General features: G+C 37.2%; 1 protein-coding gene across 5 annotated transcripts in view; it reads left to right on the top strand.

The window, feature by feature from the left end:
- The window catches only part of LOC110846995 (ras GTPase-activating protein nGAP), a 52,086-nt gene that overhangs the window by 7,696 nt on the left and 30,965 nt on the right, over nt 1-13,425 (top strand). The window contains exon 1 of one of the 5 annotated variants that reach the window (XM_035848875.1): nt 11,151-11,208. The exons of the other annotated variants lie outside the window; for them this stretch is intronic. Within the exon in view, the coding sequence (XP_035704768.1) occupies nt 11,166-11,208 (43 nt within the window). The 5' untranslated portion in view covers nt 11,151-11,165. Of the gene's footprint in view, nt 1-11,150; nt 11,209-13,425 lie in introns of those variants that run through there. 5 annotated transcript variants of the gene reach the window in all.

Genomic DNA, 13,425 nt, shown 5'->3' with positions numbered 1-13,425 from the left:
GGATCAGAGACGCTGGTCTTCAAGTAAGATGTATCTAACAGTTAATTTAATACGATAATAAAGTACGATTTTTGGTGCTTGAATGCTTGATGCTCGGTTTCTTTATCAAAAGTGGACGTTTCCATTCGAAAGTCCCAAACACAATGACACTGTATGATGGGGGGAGAGGTGATGATAGCATGCGGGGCATCATTATTAAACCTTGAGCATTCATAGATCTCCGTGGGAATATAGACTGTAGTACTGATTGTGAGTTTTGTGAATGACTTCAACACATCAGCCTTGTTTTTTTTTGTCCGGGAGACTGGAGCAGAGCATGGTAGAAATCAGAAAAGAACGGAAGCCAAGGGGGAATGAGTCATCTCAACAGCAGAGAAAGAATCTCTTTCGTTGTAAGTGCAGTCGATTGGTACTGCAGCAGCCCTTGGCAAATCTACAGACGAGGAGGACACTAAATTTGTAGCTGGGCTAGAGTCGACTGCTGCGTATGTATGGTGGTTGACTTGACATTTTGATATATGTTGACTGTTACGTCGTATCATAAAATATAACACATCATCCCTCCATTCTCAGTTTCCTGAGCACGATATTAATGCTGTCGCATAAGGAGTGAAATCCCCAAGAGTCGCAAAGAGGAAAATCTTTTGTTAGAGTGTGTAGAATTGGCCAGAGTAATATCACCAATATCTCATCGTCATATGCTCAAGAAGTCCGTTTGTTTGTTGGGAACATAACGAATCAACAGAGTTAACTTTCTCTGCATCTTCTCTCTCTTACTCCTTCTTATTATTTTATCTCAGCATATCAATTACTTGAAACTTGAGTTTATGATAATACAAGTTGGAAACTTTTTACTTATGAGTTTTAAGAAATATGCCATACGTTTAATGCGTTAAACAAATTATTGGTTACTGGGATTAATTTATCAATATTTGTCATTTTGTTATGTATTATTACTAATAAAATAATACATAACAAAAATCTAATTTCTAATTCTAATTTTACATATTTCAAATATTCTAAAGTTATTTTAAATGTAATCAATTTAATTTCTACGCATTCATTGTTGACGTATTTTTTAACGAAGCAATTTAGATAATTTCCTTACCTTTAATCGGAACAGGTTTAATCTACTTTTGCATATGTGCAGAGGCAGTTTTTTTTACGTAATGCGTCATACGATTATTTTGACATGTGTCAAATAAAATATTTTAGCGCATGTAGTACATAATGACCATAATTTAACGGTGAATGTAATTAACCTGCCTGTTATGTTCTCCTCATTGCGTTTATCGCTCCCAGTTAATTAGGTACCGTTTCAGTGTTAGAATGTCGTAAGAATATAGCATGGTGTTGATGATAAAAATTTTTCCTAGCCAATATCATATGCCAAATATATTTTAACCATACAACTTTTTCTTTTTCGTGTATGTATTAAATGTTGAAATTATAACACAATGGGTCTTTGTCCGGTCCGGGGAGGGTGTAAGAAAATAGATTGAGGATGAATTTGCCAAACCCAGTCATTCCAAACTGAACCTAAAAATTCGGTTAGGAAGAGAAAAATGTTTGCTCTTGGCAATGGCCAAAAACTCATTACGTTAGAGAATTACTCAGCTTTAATATTTTTTTCAAATGTGCTTGTCTGTCTAATTCAAACGGCTCATTTACTCGAATTTGCTGATATTGAGAAATCCAGTCATTACTTTTTTGTGGTTGGTAAATCAAGTAGTACCAATAAGTCGACCCTTCGTAATATGTATTGCCTTGTGTAAAAGATGGAAAGAGAATGGACCATTTGGAGTTTGACAACTTTTTGTGTCATATTTAATTGTCAGGCATAATATGGCTTTTGTCGTACTATTGCACGCTTGTATTCTCCTGCCGACCGCATTATTGATTGCAGGCGATACCGGAACGAGATGGGTTAGCTTTCATTATCGAGCAATTGGACTCGGATTTATCTATTCCAATGGAAATATTTATTTTGTGTGTCCTAAATTTGTTTCTCAATGGACTACTTGGCTATGTACATATAATCTGTAGGATCAAATGGACATCACCTCTGTATAACAAACATGCTGTACCAAATGCGTAAATCAAGGTTTTGCTTTAATTATATTCGAAAGATTTGATAGAATATAACAGGCATTATTATTATGTATATGAACTTGAGTTGCTATTCCCTGTAACAAAGAGTCGAATGAGTCTTTTATATTTGTGATTAAATTTTTAGCTGGCTATAGAAGGAAGGAGTGAGTGGAATCAACCATATTGCGGATTAATCAGTATTCAATAAGCCATCTCCTCAATTTATGTACGTACATAAACAGTTAGACGGATGAAATACTGGTTTATTGTAACAACCATGAAATATTTCTGATCGCCACAACCCACTGACTGAATTATGTTACGAATATGCTCCTGTCCCTAACTCGTATTTCTTGAACTTGTTAAAAACAGCAGCAAAAAACTTGCACATTTATGTTTTTGCTGTTTGAAATATTGTGCAAAAAGTGAATGAATGAGCGAATTTGTTTTCTTCTCTAGGATATGGGATATCTAATCATTGCAATAATGATGTTCCGAAAGCTATCGATGATATGTGCTCACTCGATAACAGCAGGTGTTCATCTAGTTTCTTGTGAATAAATTGTGGGTATGGACTACTTACTAAGCTTGCCTAACTTTTACTTGGTAGATGAACCAAGATATTTCTTAGTATATGTAAATGCGTGAAATCAAAATACGCATGCACGTGATGTGGAATATTCGACAGAAGAGGAGGTTTAATAATAAATACTGATTCATATGCATATTTGCTAACTTCCGCAAATATTGATACATCAATCACTAACTATGTCACATGTCGAGCTAAACTTTCTGCAATTATGTTAAATGTATTTGCCAACCAGAGTGGGCAAGTACATTTATGTACTTACATTTATAAATGTGGGACTGGGAACATACAAGTCAAATATCTTATCTCCAGAATGTATATAAGTATTATTAACCATTTAATCTGTGAAAGTGGCATATGTCGCTTTGGCGACTTGTCCATAATTCGTGACAAAGGCATATGTCATCGTCAAAATCCGCTCCATAACCCGTGACGACGACATATGTTGCCACAGAAAACCTTACCTTAATTCGTGACGTAGACGTTTGTCGTTCCCTGGCAAATTCGCCATAATTCGTGACGTCGACATTTGTTTTTAGCCCGAACCAGGGCTTATGTAATTGTCATGTCCGTCCGTCCGTCCGTCCCTCCTTCTGTCCGTCTGTCTTTCGACAACTCTGGAACGAGGTGGCCGATTGACTTGAAATTTTTACCAGATGCATATTGGACAAAGTTAGGAACCGAGTTCGAAGATGGGCAAAATCGGTCCACTGGTTGACCCGTAGGGGTCATCTGGGTGGTTGGGAATTATGCACCAAAATTTCGAAATTGTCGTAGAAAGCTCAAATTTGGTGCAGAGGAGTAAATGGGTCCTAAAGGAAGGATATGAACTCAAATTCGAAAAATTTATCTTGAGGGACCCTATGGGGTGACCCCTACCGATTTTTCAAAGTCGTCATATCTAACTTAAATTTGGTGGATAGGTTGCTTATGGGGCCTAAAGGAAGAATATGAAATGAAATTGGTAGAATTTTCATCTGGAAGGGTGGGTGACCCACTAACCCATACTGATTTTTCAAAATCGTCATATCGTTCTGAAATTTGGCATTTAGTTTTCTTATCGCTCTTCATGGAAGAATATACATTGGAATCTGGAAAATTTTCATCTGGAAGGACCCTATGGGGTGACCCCCACCAATTTTCAGGGATTAACATGGAAAGCTGAAATTAGGACCAGAGATCTTTACTGCCTTCTCATGAAATAATAGGAAGTTAAATATGAACACAAATTTGCAGAGGGACACTAGGGGGTGGTCCACACCGATTTGTTAAAATTGATATAATCAGCTGAAATAATTTAGTATGGAGTCGAGAAATAACTTAGGATTAACATTTACCCTATAGGGTACCTCAAGATAAAAATCTATTTAATTCTACGTTATATTCTTCCATTGCTAGTCATTATAAACTTTCACGCAAATTTTTAATTTTCGTTACCCTTGACCCCCAACACCCATATGACCCCTACCGGCCAACCACTTGACCGATCGAACCAGTCTTCGAACTCGAGTTGTGTATTTGGATGGTCTATATGTGTGGAAAATATCAAGTCGATCGGATAATTTTAAAAAGAGTTATCATTGTACAGATGGACAACACGGGTACATAAGCCTTGGGTCGGGCTAAAAATTAAAATTTTTTATGAAAATGTTGTCACGGAGTAACATATTTGACTGGCATTTTTGGTTACGAATAATGATCCCTTAGAAATAAAGCTCCCTCACGAATTAAGGTAACTCTACTGTCGCCTGGTGACACGAATTATGGACATCTTGACTTTTACTTGTCCTCTTTAAATGGTTAAGTATCTACCAGACGTGCAAATAAAAATAAAAATTACGTTGCTATTACGAAACTCCAAATTATTTACAGAAACATTTAATTATTTTTGATTGTGGGACATTGAGATTTGATCAGAGTTTTTAAAATCCTAGATTTGAGTTTAACATATTATGTATATATCATATATCACATAATTAAATTTGACTTCCCTACGATTTCCCACATGCCTTTACACATCTGACGATAATAAGCTTACAAGTGTCACGACGAAGGAAATACTATTGGAAAATCTGAAACTTCTTAGTTTAGGCTTTAGATTATAATTCTTACGTATTAAGGGGTGAAACAAATTTATAAGGTAGTTATGTTCGTCCGTTCGTTCGTGTAACTCGTGAACATAACGACATGCACAATTTTGAACACAAGTTCCTTACGTCAAGGGGTAGACCTGATTAGAATTTGAAAACGAATGTGAGACTAATTTTTACCTACGACACCTCAGTGACCGAATGAGGTCATAGGTCACCAAAGTCGAAAACATGTCGGACGTGTCAATTTTAACAGATTTTTGACAGGCAAAAACAATATGATTTTCATTTTGACGTAGGACATACTGGTGTCAGCCCTTGGTTATGTTGTAATGGTTTATATTGGTTATGGAATTCTAGACTAAATGTTAAATATGAAATATGGATGACTAAGCGTGGTGCATCGCTGCGATTTCAACTGCCACCCTGTTTACACATACACGTAAAACTCCAAAGATCTGATACTGGTCTCAATTGATCCGCAGAGTGCATAAAATAGAAATATTATGTAAAAAAGCAGGGGCGATTTTGAAGTGAATGAAACATTTCCTGGGGTGGTAGGAAGAATCGTTCCAAGCCAGAACTTTCAATAGTTATGCATCAGTGATACGATGATGGTTGGCTGGCTGGCAAACACTTTCGTCTTGCACATACATAGTCAATAGTCACGTATGTATATAATAAATAATAGCCATCTCGTCCTCCCTAATAACCCATACACTCGTAACATGCCCTTGTCTTTTCTTCTGATACTGACTCAGTATTACTGAGTTGCTTTAGACGGAGGCCGATAGGTCTTTCTAAATCACATCTTTCATAAGGGTCTCTCTAAATGAAATGCAGATGTATCTGGAAATCATTATTCTCATTTCCCTTCCTCGTTGATGAATAATAATCAGTAATTGGTGATTTCGGCCGTGATCCCCTAGAATGGGCAAATAAAAATTCAGAATGAATTATTAGTGGTAGAGAATAGACGAGCTTCTGTACACACACGCCGAAACGGAGGGGGAAAGGAATGAAATTTTGTCCATTCCCTGTAGGAACTTATATTTTATCCAATTCCTAGTCAACTATTTCCTTTTCAAAAAATCTCATTTAGGTGGGTCGCTTGTCGCTTGAAAAAAATCGTGCGTCCTATTCGAGTGCTAAAGTACAAGTTAGTCTGCTTCTGCTAGTCATACTAGATAACCTAAGAGGATGGAGTGTCGGTTGTAGAGTGCTGCTGAGACTTAGTGAGGGAAAGGAACTGAATTCGAAGGGGAGGGCTAATGTTATTTTCTTTTTGATGATTAAGTTTGTCTGAAACATGCGGACATTGTGAGATTTTGTACTTCCCCATTGAGTAAATTTCTGTTCTAGGTAGCTGCAGGGACTCAACCCCTAGCGTTTGGTAAAGCTACTCAAGTCAAGATTTCAATCATTGCAATGCAATACATATATATGTAACTTTGGGCTTTATTCTCATTCCTTGAGGTGTTGGTTGATGCTATAGTTTTCTTACTGCTGCTTAATGTTCCATATCGTGTTATATATGTTTATGGAGGAAGATGGGGAGTGTTAACTTAAAGCTCTATCGAGCCGTATAAGAAGACTTGGAACAGGACGAGGAAGGGTTGTAGAATATTTGGCAATTGGACATTGGAAACCGTTGCTGGGATATATGTAGAAGTGGATGGATGAGTGGGAGGAAAGTCCTGGAGCTAGCTAGATGTAGTTCTATGCCAAGGAGTGAAAGTCGTGCAGCAGCAGTGATTATTTCGTGCGATGTGTAAGAAAGGTTGGAGTGGGGCACTCACCATCGCTAAAAGAATGATGGGAGATTTATTTATAAAGAGAACAGGAGAAAGCTGTCTGGGAAGGAAGACTTTGTAAAGACAGTGTGAGGATCGAGATGTATGAAGACGCTTTATTTTTAGGAATATAGAATCCTGAAGAAGAGAGGTCTAAGGAGACTCTGACAAAGGCACAGAGATAGAGAAAGGAGAGGAATGAGGCAATGTTGTATACATAGGAAACAACATGCATCGTACGTAGCCCGTGAGTAAGCCTGCATCGTATTCTCTATTCTGTGTCCCTCCCCCAAAAATCAATACTATACGAGCCGGTTATTTCATCTATTCTTCCAGCATAACGGCATGCTTAGGTTTCTGGGTGCTTTGAGGACCAAGCATATTTGGGAAGGAAAGATCATGCACTAAATAGACTGGTTAACATCCCTAAAAATAAGAGTAGGATGTCCAGTGGTGAAAGTAAGGATATTTTTTTCGTGAAATGAAGCAGCAGCCGCCTTCGTGGTATATTCTTGCTTTCTCGGAGCTGACTGCTTATTGCACGGAAGGCGGACAGTTTGGCGAAAACCCTTTTGGCGAAAAAAATTCGCCAAATAAAAATCCCGTTTGGCGAAAAAAAAATTTCACCCACTTTACGGCATTCTTAGAACAACGGTTTCAAAGTACCTTTTGGCGAAAAAAATGTCACATTTGGCGAAACTGAAGATTTTATGAGTATGTTACATCATAAGGATAATACTACAAGAATTTACATTTTTTCTTGATTTTCATATGTTAATGTATTTGAATGAACACGTTATCGCTGGATTATTTTAATCTTCTCCTTCTTAGCTCCTCAATTGTGTTTTTACCGTCAGTCACCTACCCCAGCCCAAAAAAAATCACGTCTGAATTTATCGAGTTCAGTAGCTGAGAAAATGCTTTTATGGCAATAGGATGAATTAAATAAGGTTTAATTATCCCACAGCAACTAATGAACTAGATCTGCCAATCATACTGCGTTCAATACTAAGGGGATATAAATCTTTGATGAAGGAGATGGAAGATAGTGGAATTTTTATTTTCTCAACCGTAGAAAATGTTAGCTAGTTGCTCGTCATACATGTTGCAGAGATTGGCAAAATTGGATACCTGGATCTGTAATACAGATTCTGTGTATAGGACTCGAGCTAGTCATAAAAAATTTGTAACTTGGTTATCCAAGCTTACCAGAAGTGCTCCAGACTATAAATAAGTCCTAATTTTCTGAAATTTGAATTATCTAATAATTTGATGCAATTGTGTTAATTTTAAAGGGTTTGACATGAATAAATGCGAAATTTATATTTCGCCAAATGTGCTTTTCCGAGTTTTTCATTTTCGCCATATGTGACAAAAATTTCGCCATTCGGGATTTTCATCGTAATTTTTTTACCTCTTTGGCGAAAATTTATTTTCGCCAAATCGGCTTTCGCCAAACTGTCTGTCAATCTATTGCACACCTCTCTGAGGACGTGCGTAGCTTGCGTATTTATGTATTCTACAGAAATGCCACCTTTTTTCATCCATCTTGTATCTCGATCGGACATTGATGGTTGTGCGTGTTCTTTAACGGGCAGGTGTGCTAGCTGATCGGTTGACTTTTTTGTACTCGTGGTAAAATAACGTAGTAGTTCTAATAAAATAACTTTATTCTGATGATAGTTGTAGAGGAATGTAATTGGATACCTGCGCTGTTGTTGTGTTGTACCGCACGGTGAAAGTTTAGAAAAGCCTTTCTCTCTTTGACTACAAATACTATTCTTTGTCTCGTTCTCTGTTTTCTTAGTAGGTGCTAAAACTACGAGGTATAGATTTTGCGTGTGGTGGTGAACGTTATCAATTGGAATAGTTTCGCTCTCACTTTGCGTCGTTTCAGTTAAAGTTTCATTTCGAGGGTGGTTGGGATAAGTTAGTTGGGCACGAACGAGGGGAGAAAGGAGGCAGAGTAAAAAGGAAGACCATAAATAGGGGTAAAGTGATGGAAAGTTGAGCATTCTGAATCTGAAGTGCCACAACCGCAAGCCAATATGGGGATTACCACACAAGAGAAAACTTTTTCTATAGCTTTGAGCAACGTAAACTAAGCTGAAGAGCACACATTGCAGTCGTGTCCAATAATAAAGGCATGACGTGGATGCACGGTCGCAGAGGACGGGAGTTGTTGGTTGGGTGTGGACCAGACGGTCTGGCTCGTATCATGTTTCGATTTCTGCAAGTTTCAACCTAAGTGATTTAAAATGTACGTATACTGGACCATCCCCGACCACCGTCCATCGCAACAAAATATAAAACTTCATGAATCCAAGCAAGTTATCTTATTTGGAGCAGTTCGAGCTACGAGTAGAAGGAAGATGGAGACATGCTGGCTACCGTCTTAAGTAGGCAGCAGATGTGAGGAAATGTTCTTGGCGAATAAATAAACGGTTCTGCATGTGGCGAGTAAAATAGGGCAAAAGCAGCGGGACTAATTCCATATAAGAGTGAACGTCAGATTTAAAGATCACTGACTTTGTGACTCGGGCATTACTTTCGCTTTCCCGGTTACCATTTCCGTTTTTTGATCGACATTTCCGTCCATGCAGTTGCAACTTTGTATTGCTTATCAATGTCCGGATGATGTTGATGGACATTTACCACAATTGCAAGTTTGATGCGCGTTCTACAAAACTTGATTTGCAACTGCATAAATCGTTTTAGTTGACAATTCGGCACTCTTGTGGATGGATGGACATGGTTAGATAAAAATCAGCTGAAACAAATGGTGATTTCCTATTGGATATGAGTTTTTCGAAACTTCTTGGATCAAATTGTTCTTCTCTTATGTACGTTGCGTCATTTTCCCCCAATCTGTAATTTCTTGAATAGCAAGGAGAACTACATCCCATCCCAACTTTCTCCTCACCATCTTTTCCCTACTCCACGCGTATCAAGGCATTATCTGTCAGACCACTACTACAACCACTCTCGGAATTACTCTGAGGTACTTTAGCTTCCAATTTTACACGAGATTTATGACGATTGCCAACAAATATTGACGATGCAGATATCGTAAACCATTCGTGCTTCGCAATAACGATAAGTCAAGTAGCCAGGGTTTATATTTAGAAAAAGGATAAAATTAACCCAGGTATATGCTGACTTCCGCGAGCACTTTTTGTAAGTACGAGCGTGGGTAAATGTAGGGAGGGAATTTGTAGTACAAATTTTGTACTATCTGTATTTGAAATTTCTACTGCATGTTTGCTTTCAACTAACCGTATTTAGTCTAATATGCAAAAAATGCAGTGGTTCCCTAATTACGTGAGTATTTATGTTTTTTATGATTCATCATTCATATTCTCGCCCACATTTATAAGTTTGTTGCGAAATGCACTCACAATGTCAACAATTAACCGAAACAATAGACATGTGGGAAGAGCACTGCCATTATCTTTTCTACAAGGCCATCTTATTTGTCTGCTGCCAAACAGCGCATTCTAATTATTAGCGACACTGCATATATAGTGTAGTGGCTGATTATTTTTGGGACGGCTCTAAATTTTGGAAATAATAGCGCATGAAAACTTGATGCAGTTTTCAATGATAAGCACGATTCTAGTGGCCTACTTAAATCTTGGTGCTTAAAAGTATGCAAGGAACTGTCCTCCAACCAGTCTATTTTACAGTATATTATCATTTTCATTTCAAAATTAGAACTACTATGTGGACAAATGGTTGAGAAATTAAAGGGGTTATCTCACTGTTAACTATGGGAAACAAATAATAGTGCTTGTTGGAATGCGTAACATTCACTCATTGATGTAGCCCTCTTACTATTGGCAGAAGAGTGTCCCCACTCACTACATACATACATTTGTAACGAAGTGATAGTGATGCAAACTTTTAGCAATGTATTGCAGACAAAAAGAGTTTAATAGACGTTTCTGCAACGATACTGTCAGGCGTCGCAGTCGCAGCATAATAAAAGTACGAGTTAACTTCCTTCCACCACCAACCGTGGAAAAGTTTCATATCTCACACTCAAAATGACATTGACTCATTTGTCTATTGCAAAAATGATGTCGGTGGGTCAGGCATTAAAATAAATATTAATAGTTATTGTCATTCGTATCGTGTAGTATGTTTATTAGTCTTTCTAAATTCTTCATTTATCTTCATGGTGGATAGATACACGGTTTGTACATAATTTCCATAATTCTGCAACTTTTTTTTAAACGTGAGATGGTGCACCTCTTTTAATCCATAGTGTTTGATGTATGCATGTTGATTTGTCAATCAGGTTTACCTAGTGTCGACGAATACTTTGTACAAATCAGCCTCTTTTCTGTCTCTACGTACGATAGACATTCGTTACAAAGTAACACTCAGCAGTTGGCAGATTCGGAACAATTTTAAAATACGCTACATCGATTATTGTAAAAAACAAGTTACACGGGTTTGCATCAACAGTTACGTTGTATTAGGTGATTGTGGACACGATATGTTTTGTGGTTTTCGTGATTTAACGTAAATTAATTTCCATACAAGGAACAAATGTTGTGCATGTTCAGTTGGAGCTGAATAATCACAAAAGTCGTGCTTATGTCTTATTCACTGTGGAAGACTGACGCTGCGTTTGTTTTCGGTAAGTATGGTGTGACATTCTGTTTATCCAAGCTAATGAAAGAAAGTACATTGGACTTTATCAAGCCAACTTAATGATTTGTCGGATCAAGAGAAACCCTAACTTGAAAATGAAGTGATAAATGGTTTCCTGAGTCGATATTGATGTTGAAGAATGGGTTTACAAACTTATAGTCGTCCGTGTGAATGTGCCAAAGAACGGAGAGTATATATTCCGTCCGTCCATTTGGAACATTTATGTTGTAGTTCGGTATTTAGGAGACGTTCCGTTGAGTGGATGGAGTTGGGAACGTGAGAGGAAATGAAACTAGCCACCCACCAGTATAGATTGTCCCGTATTTGGGAAAATAATTTCAGCGAGCTAAATGAATCAAAATGACTGGACGGATCTCAATGAAAGTTGTAAATCATTGTTAATAGGAATTGCTTGGTGTGTCCCGTTTCCATTCCAACATCGTCGTCATGTTTAACCTGGAAAGGTTTGCAGAGAAAGGCAATCACCTTTTGTTCCTTCCTCGGTACGGAACTGAACTTTCGTCTTTTATGTTCCTCCAGACATTTTAAATATTACTCAGCTCGACTCCTCAATAATGGCAGTATTTGCTCAAGAAAATATATACGTAAGATTTAAGGTACATTTCATCAATATCACTCTGCAGTTAACATTCATGAGTTCCAATTGACAATTTTGCAGCTTGTGTTAAAAATCAGCATCACATTTTACCATAAAATGTCTCTTAATTGCGAATTTAACGGACTATGAATAAAACAAAGGTCGTTAGTCTCTGTTAGTCATATGCTCATATATCTCGCACTGCCGAACAATTCGCTATGCCAGTGTTTTTGTCCTTGATTACAGTCCAGAATGTTGATATAATAGTGTAATGTTGGATGTTAGTGGTGTCTACATTTTGCAAACTGGCTGGTGGTTGAGGAGAATGTTCTGAACGCAATGAACCCTTTCACTAAACTCCAAATGCAATTTGGGATGTTGGCTGATATTAAAAAGGTCTCCTCGCACGCACAAATCACTGCAGCATTAAGGTGTGTGCATGATGTATGCATATACATATATATTATACAGGTATTACGTTCTACTCGCTCGAGGCAGTATTTGTCTCACGTTATACGATCCACCTTAGAAGCATAAATACGCTCTGCAAGACCTCTGCACATAAGTTGCATTGTTACTTTGTGAAAACGAGTTGAATTCAAATTCAAAGTTAGTTATCTAATTGTAGAGATGGAGTTAACAACATCGAAATGCATTACAATTTCATTTCATGCATTTTAAACAATTGTTAGTAAACGTTTTTATATATGAAGGATGTGTCATCCTCATCATAAGAACTATTTACTTGTTTATGCGCACTTGGTCCATAATTTAAACTTGCGATAACTTTAAAGACGATGAGACGAAATGTATGTACATACGAAAACAAAAACTTTGGGAAATAATCAGTTAATCTCCCTTACATGAGAAGTTTAAAATGATGTACATATTATTCAGTTTTGCAATCCAATGCCAATGTGACGAAACCAATTTGTTGATTGATATTTATCACGGCGACAATAAGGAGCGGCGAATTTACATGACACTTTTGTAGGACAATGTTTTCCCATTATAAATATTAAAATGCAAATAGCAACGTGATTTGCATGTTGAGCGATCAGATAATTTAGTTACATCAATGAGCTTATATACATTTAGTTGATGTTAATGTTTGCTCGGAATTCTCCTTGGATAAGTTTTTTGTCAGTAAAATCCAAAAATTAAATTCTGTCTGTTAGCATCTTAATTGTTTTTATTCTAGTCAGCTAGAGCGCGATGTTTGTTAGTTGGTCGTAGTGGGTTTGCATGGTCTGGTTCTGGTTACGTAGCATAAAAGGAGAGTTTATGCATCCCTGAAATTATTCGATCATCATGTTACAAGTAATGAGCGGTGAATCACATAAACGCTTGTACATAAACATCACATCTATCAATAGATGCTAATACGACGATATTATTTTCATGCAAAAAAAACGTGTTTCATTGTCTTCCAAATGTCCAACTCTTATATGGTTTGGTTGATGACTACTATTGTATTTGCTGTCTTTGCTTTACATCATGCACTTACCAAAATCAAACATGCAAATTCCACATAAAAAATTGCTAATAGAAAAGTTCCTCGTGTGTGTAGGTGTAATATTATGTGTATGGGTGGGCTATTTTTAC

The sequence above is a fragment of the Folsomia candida genome, unplaced genomic scaffold (genome assembly GCF_002217175.1).
Source record: "Folsomia candida strain VU population unplaced genomic scaffold, ASM221717v1 Fcan01_Sc003, whole genome shotgun sequence".
NCBI classification, from domain to species: Eukaryota; Metazoa; Arthropoda; class Collembola; order Entomobryomorpha; family Isotomidae; genus Folsomia; species Folsomia candida.
This window is presented reverse-complemented; position numbering and strand designations above follow the sequence as displayed.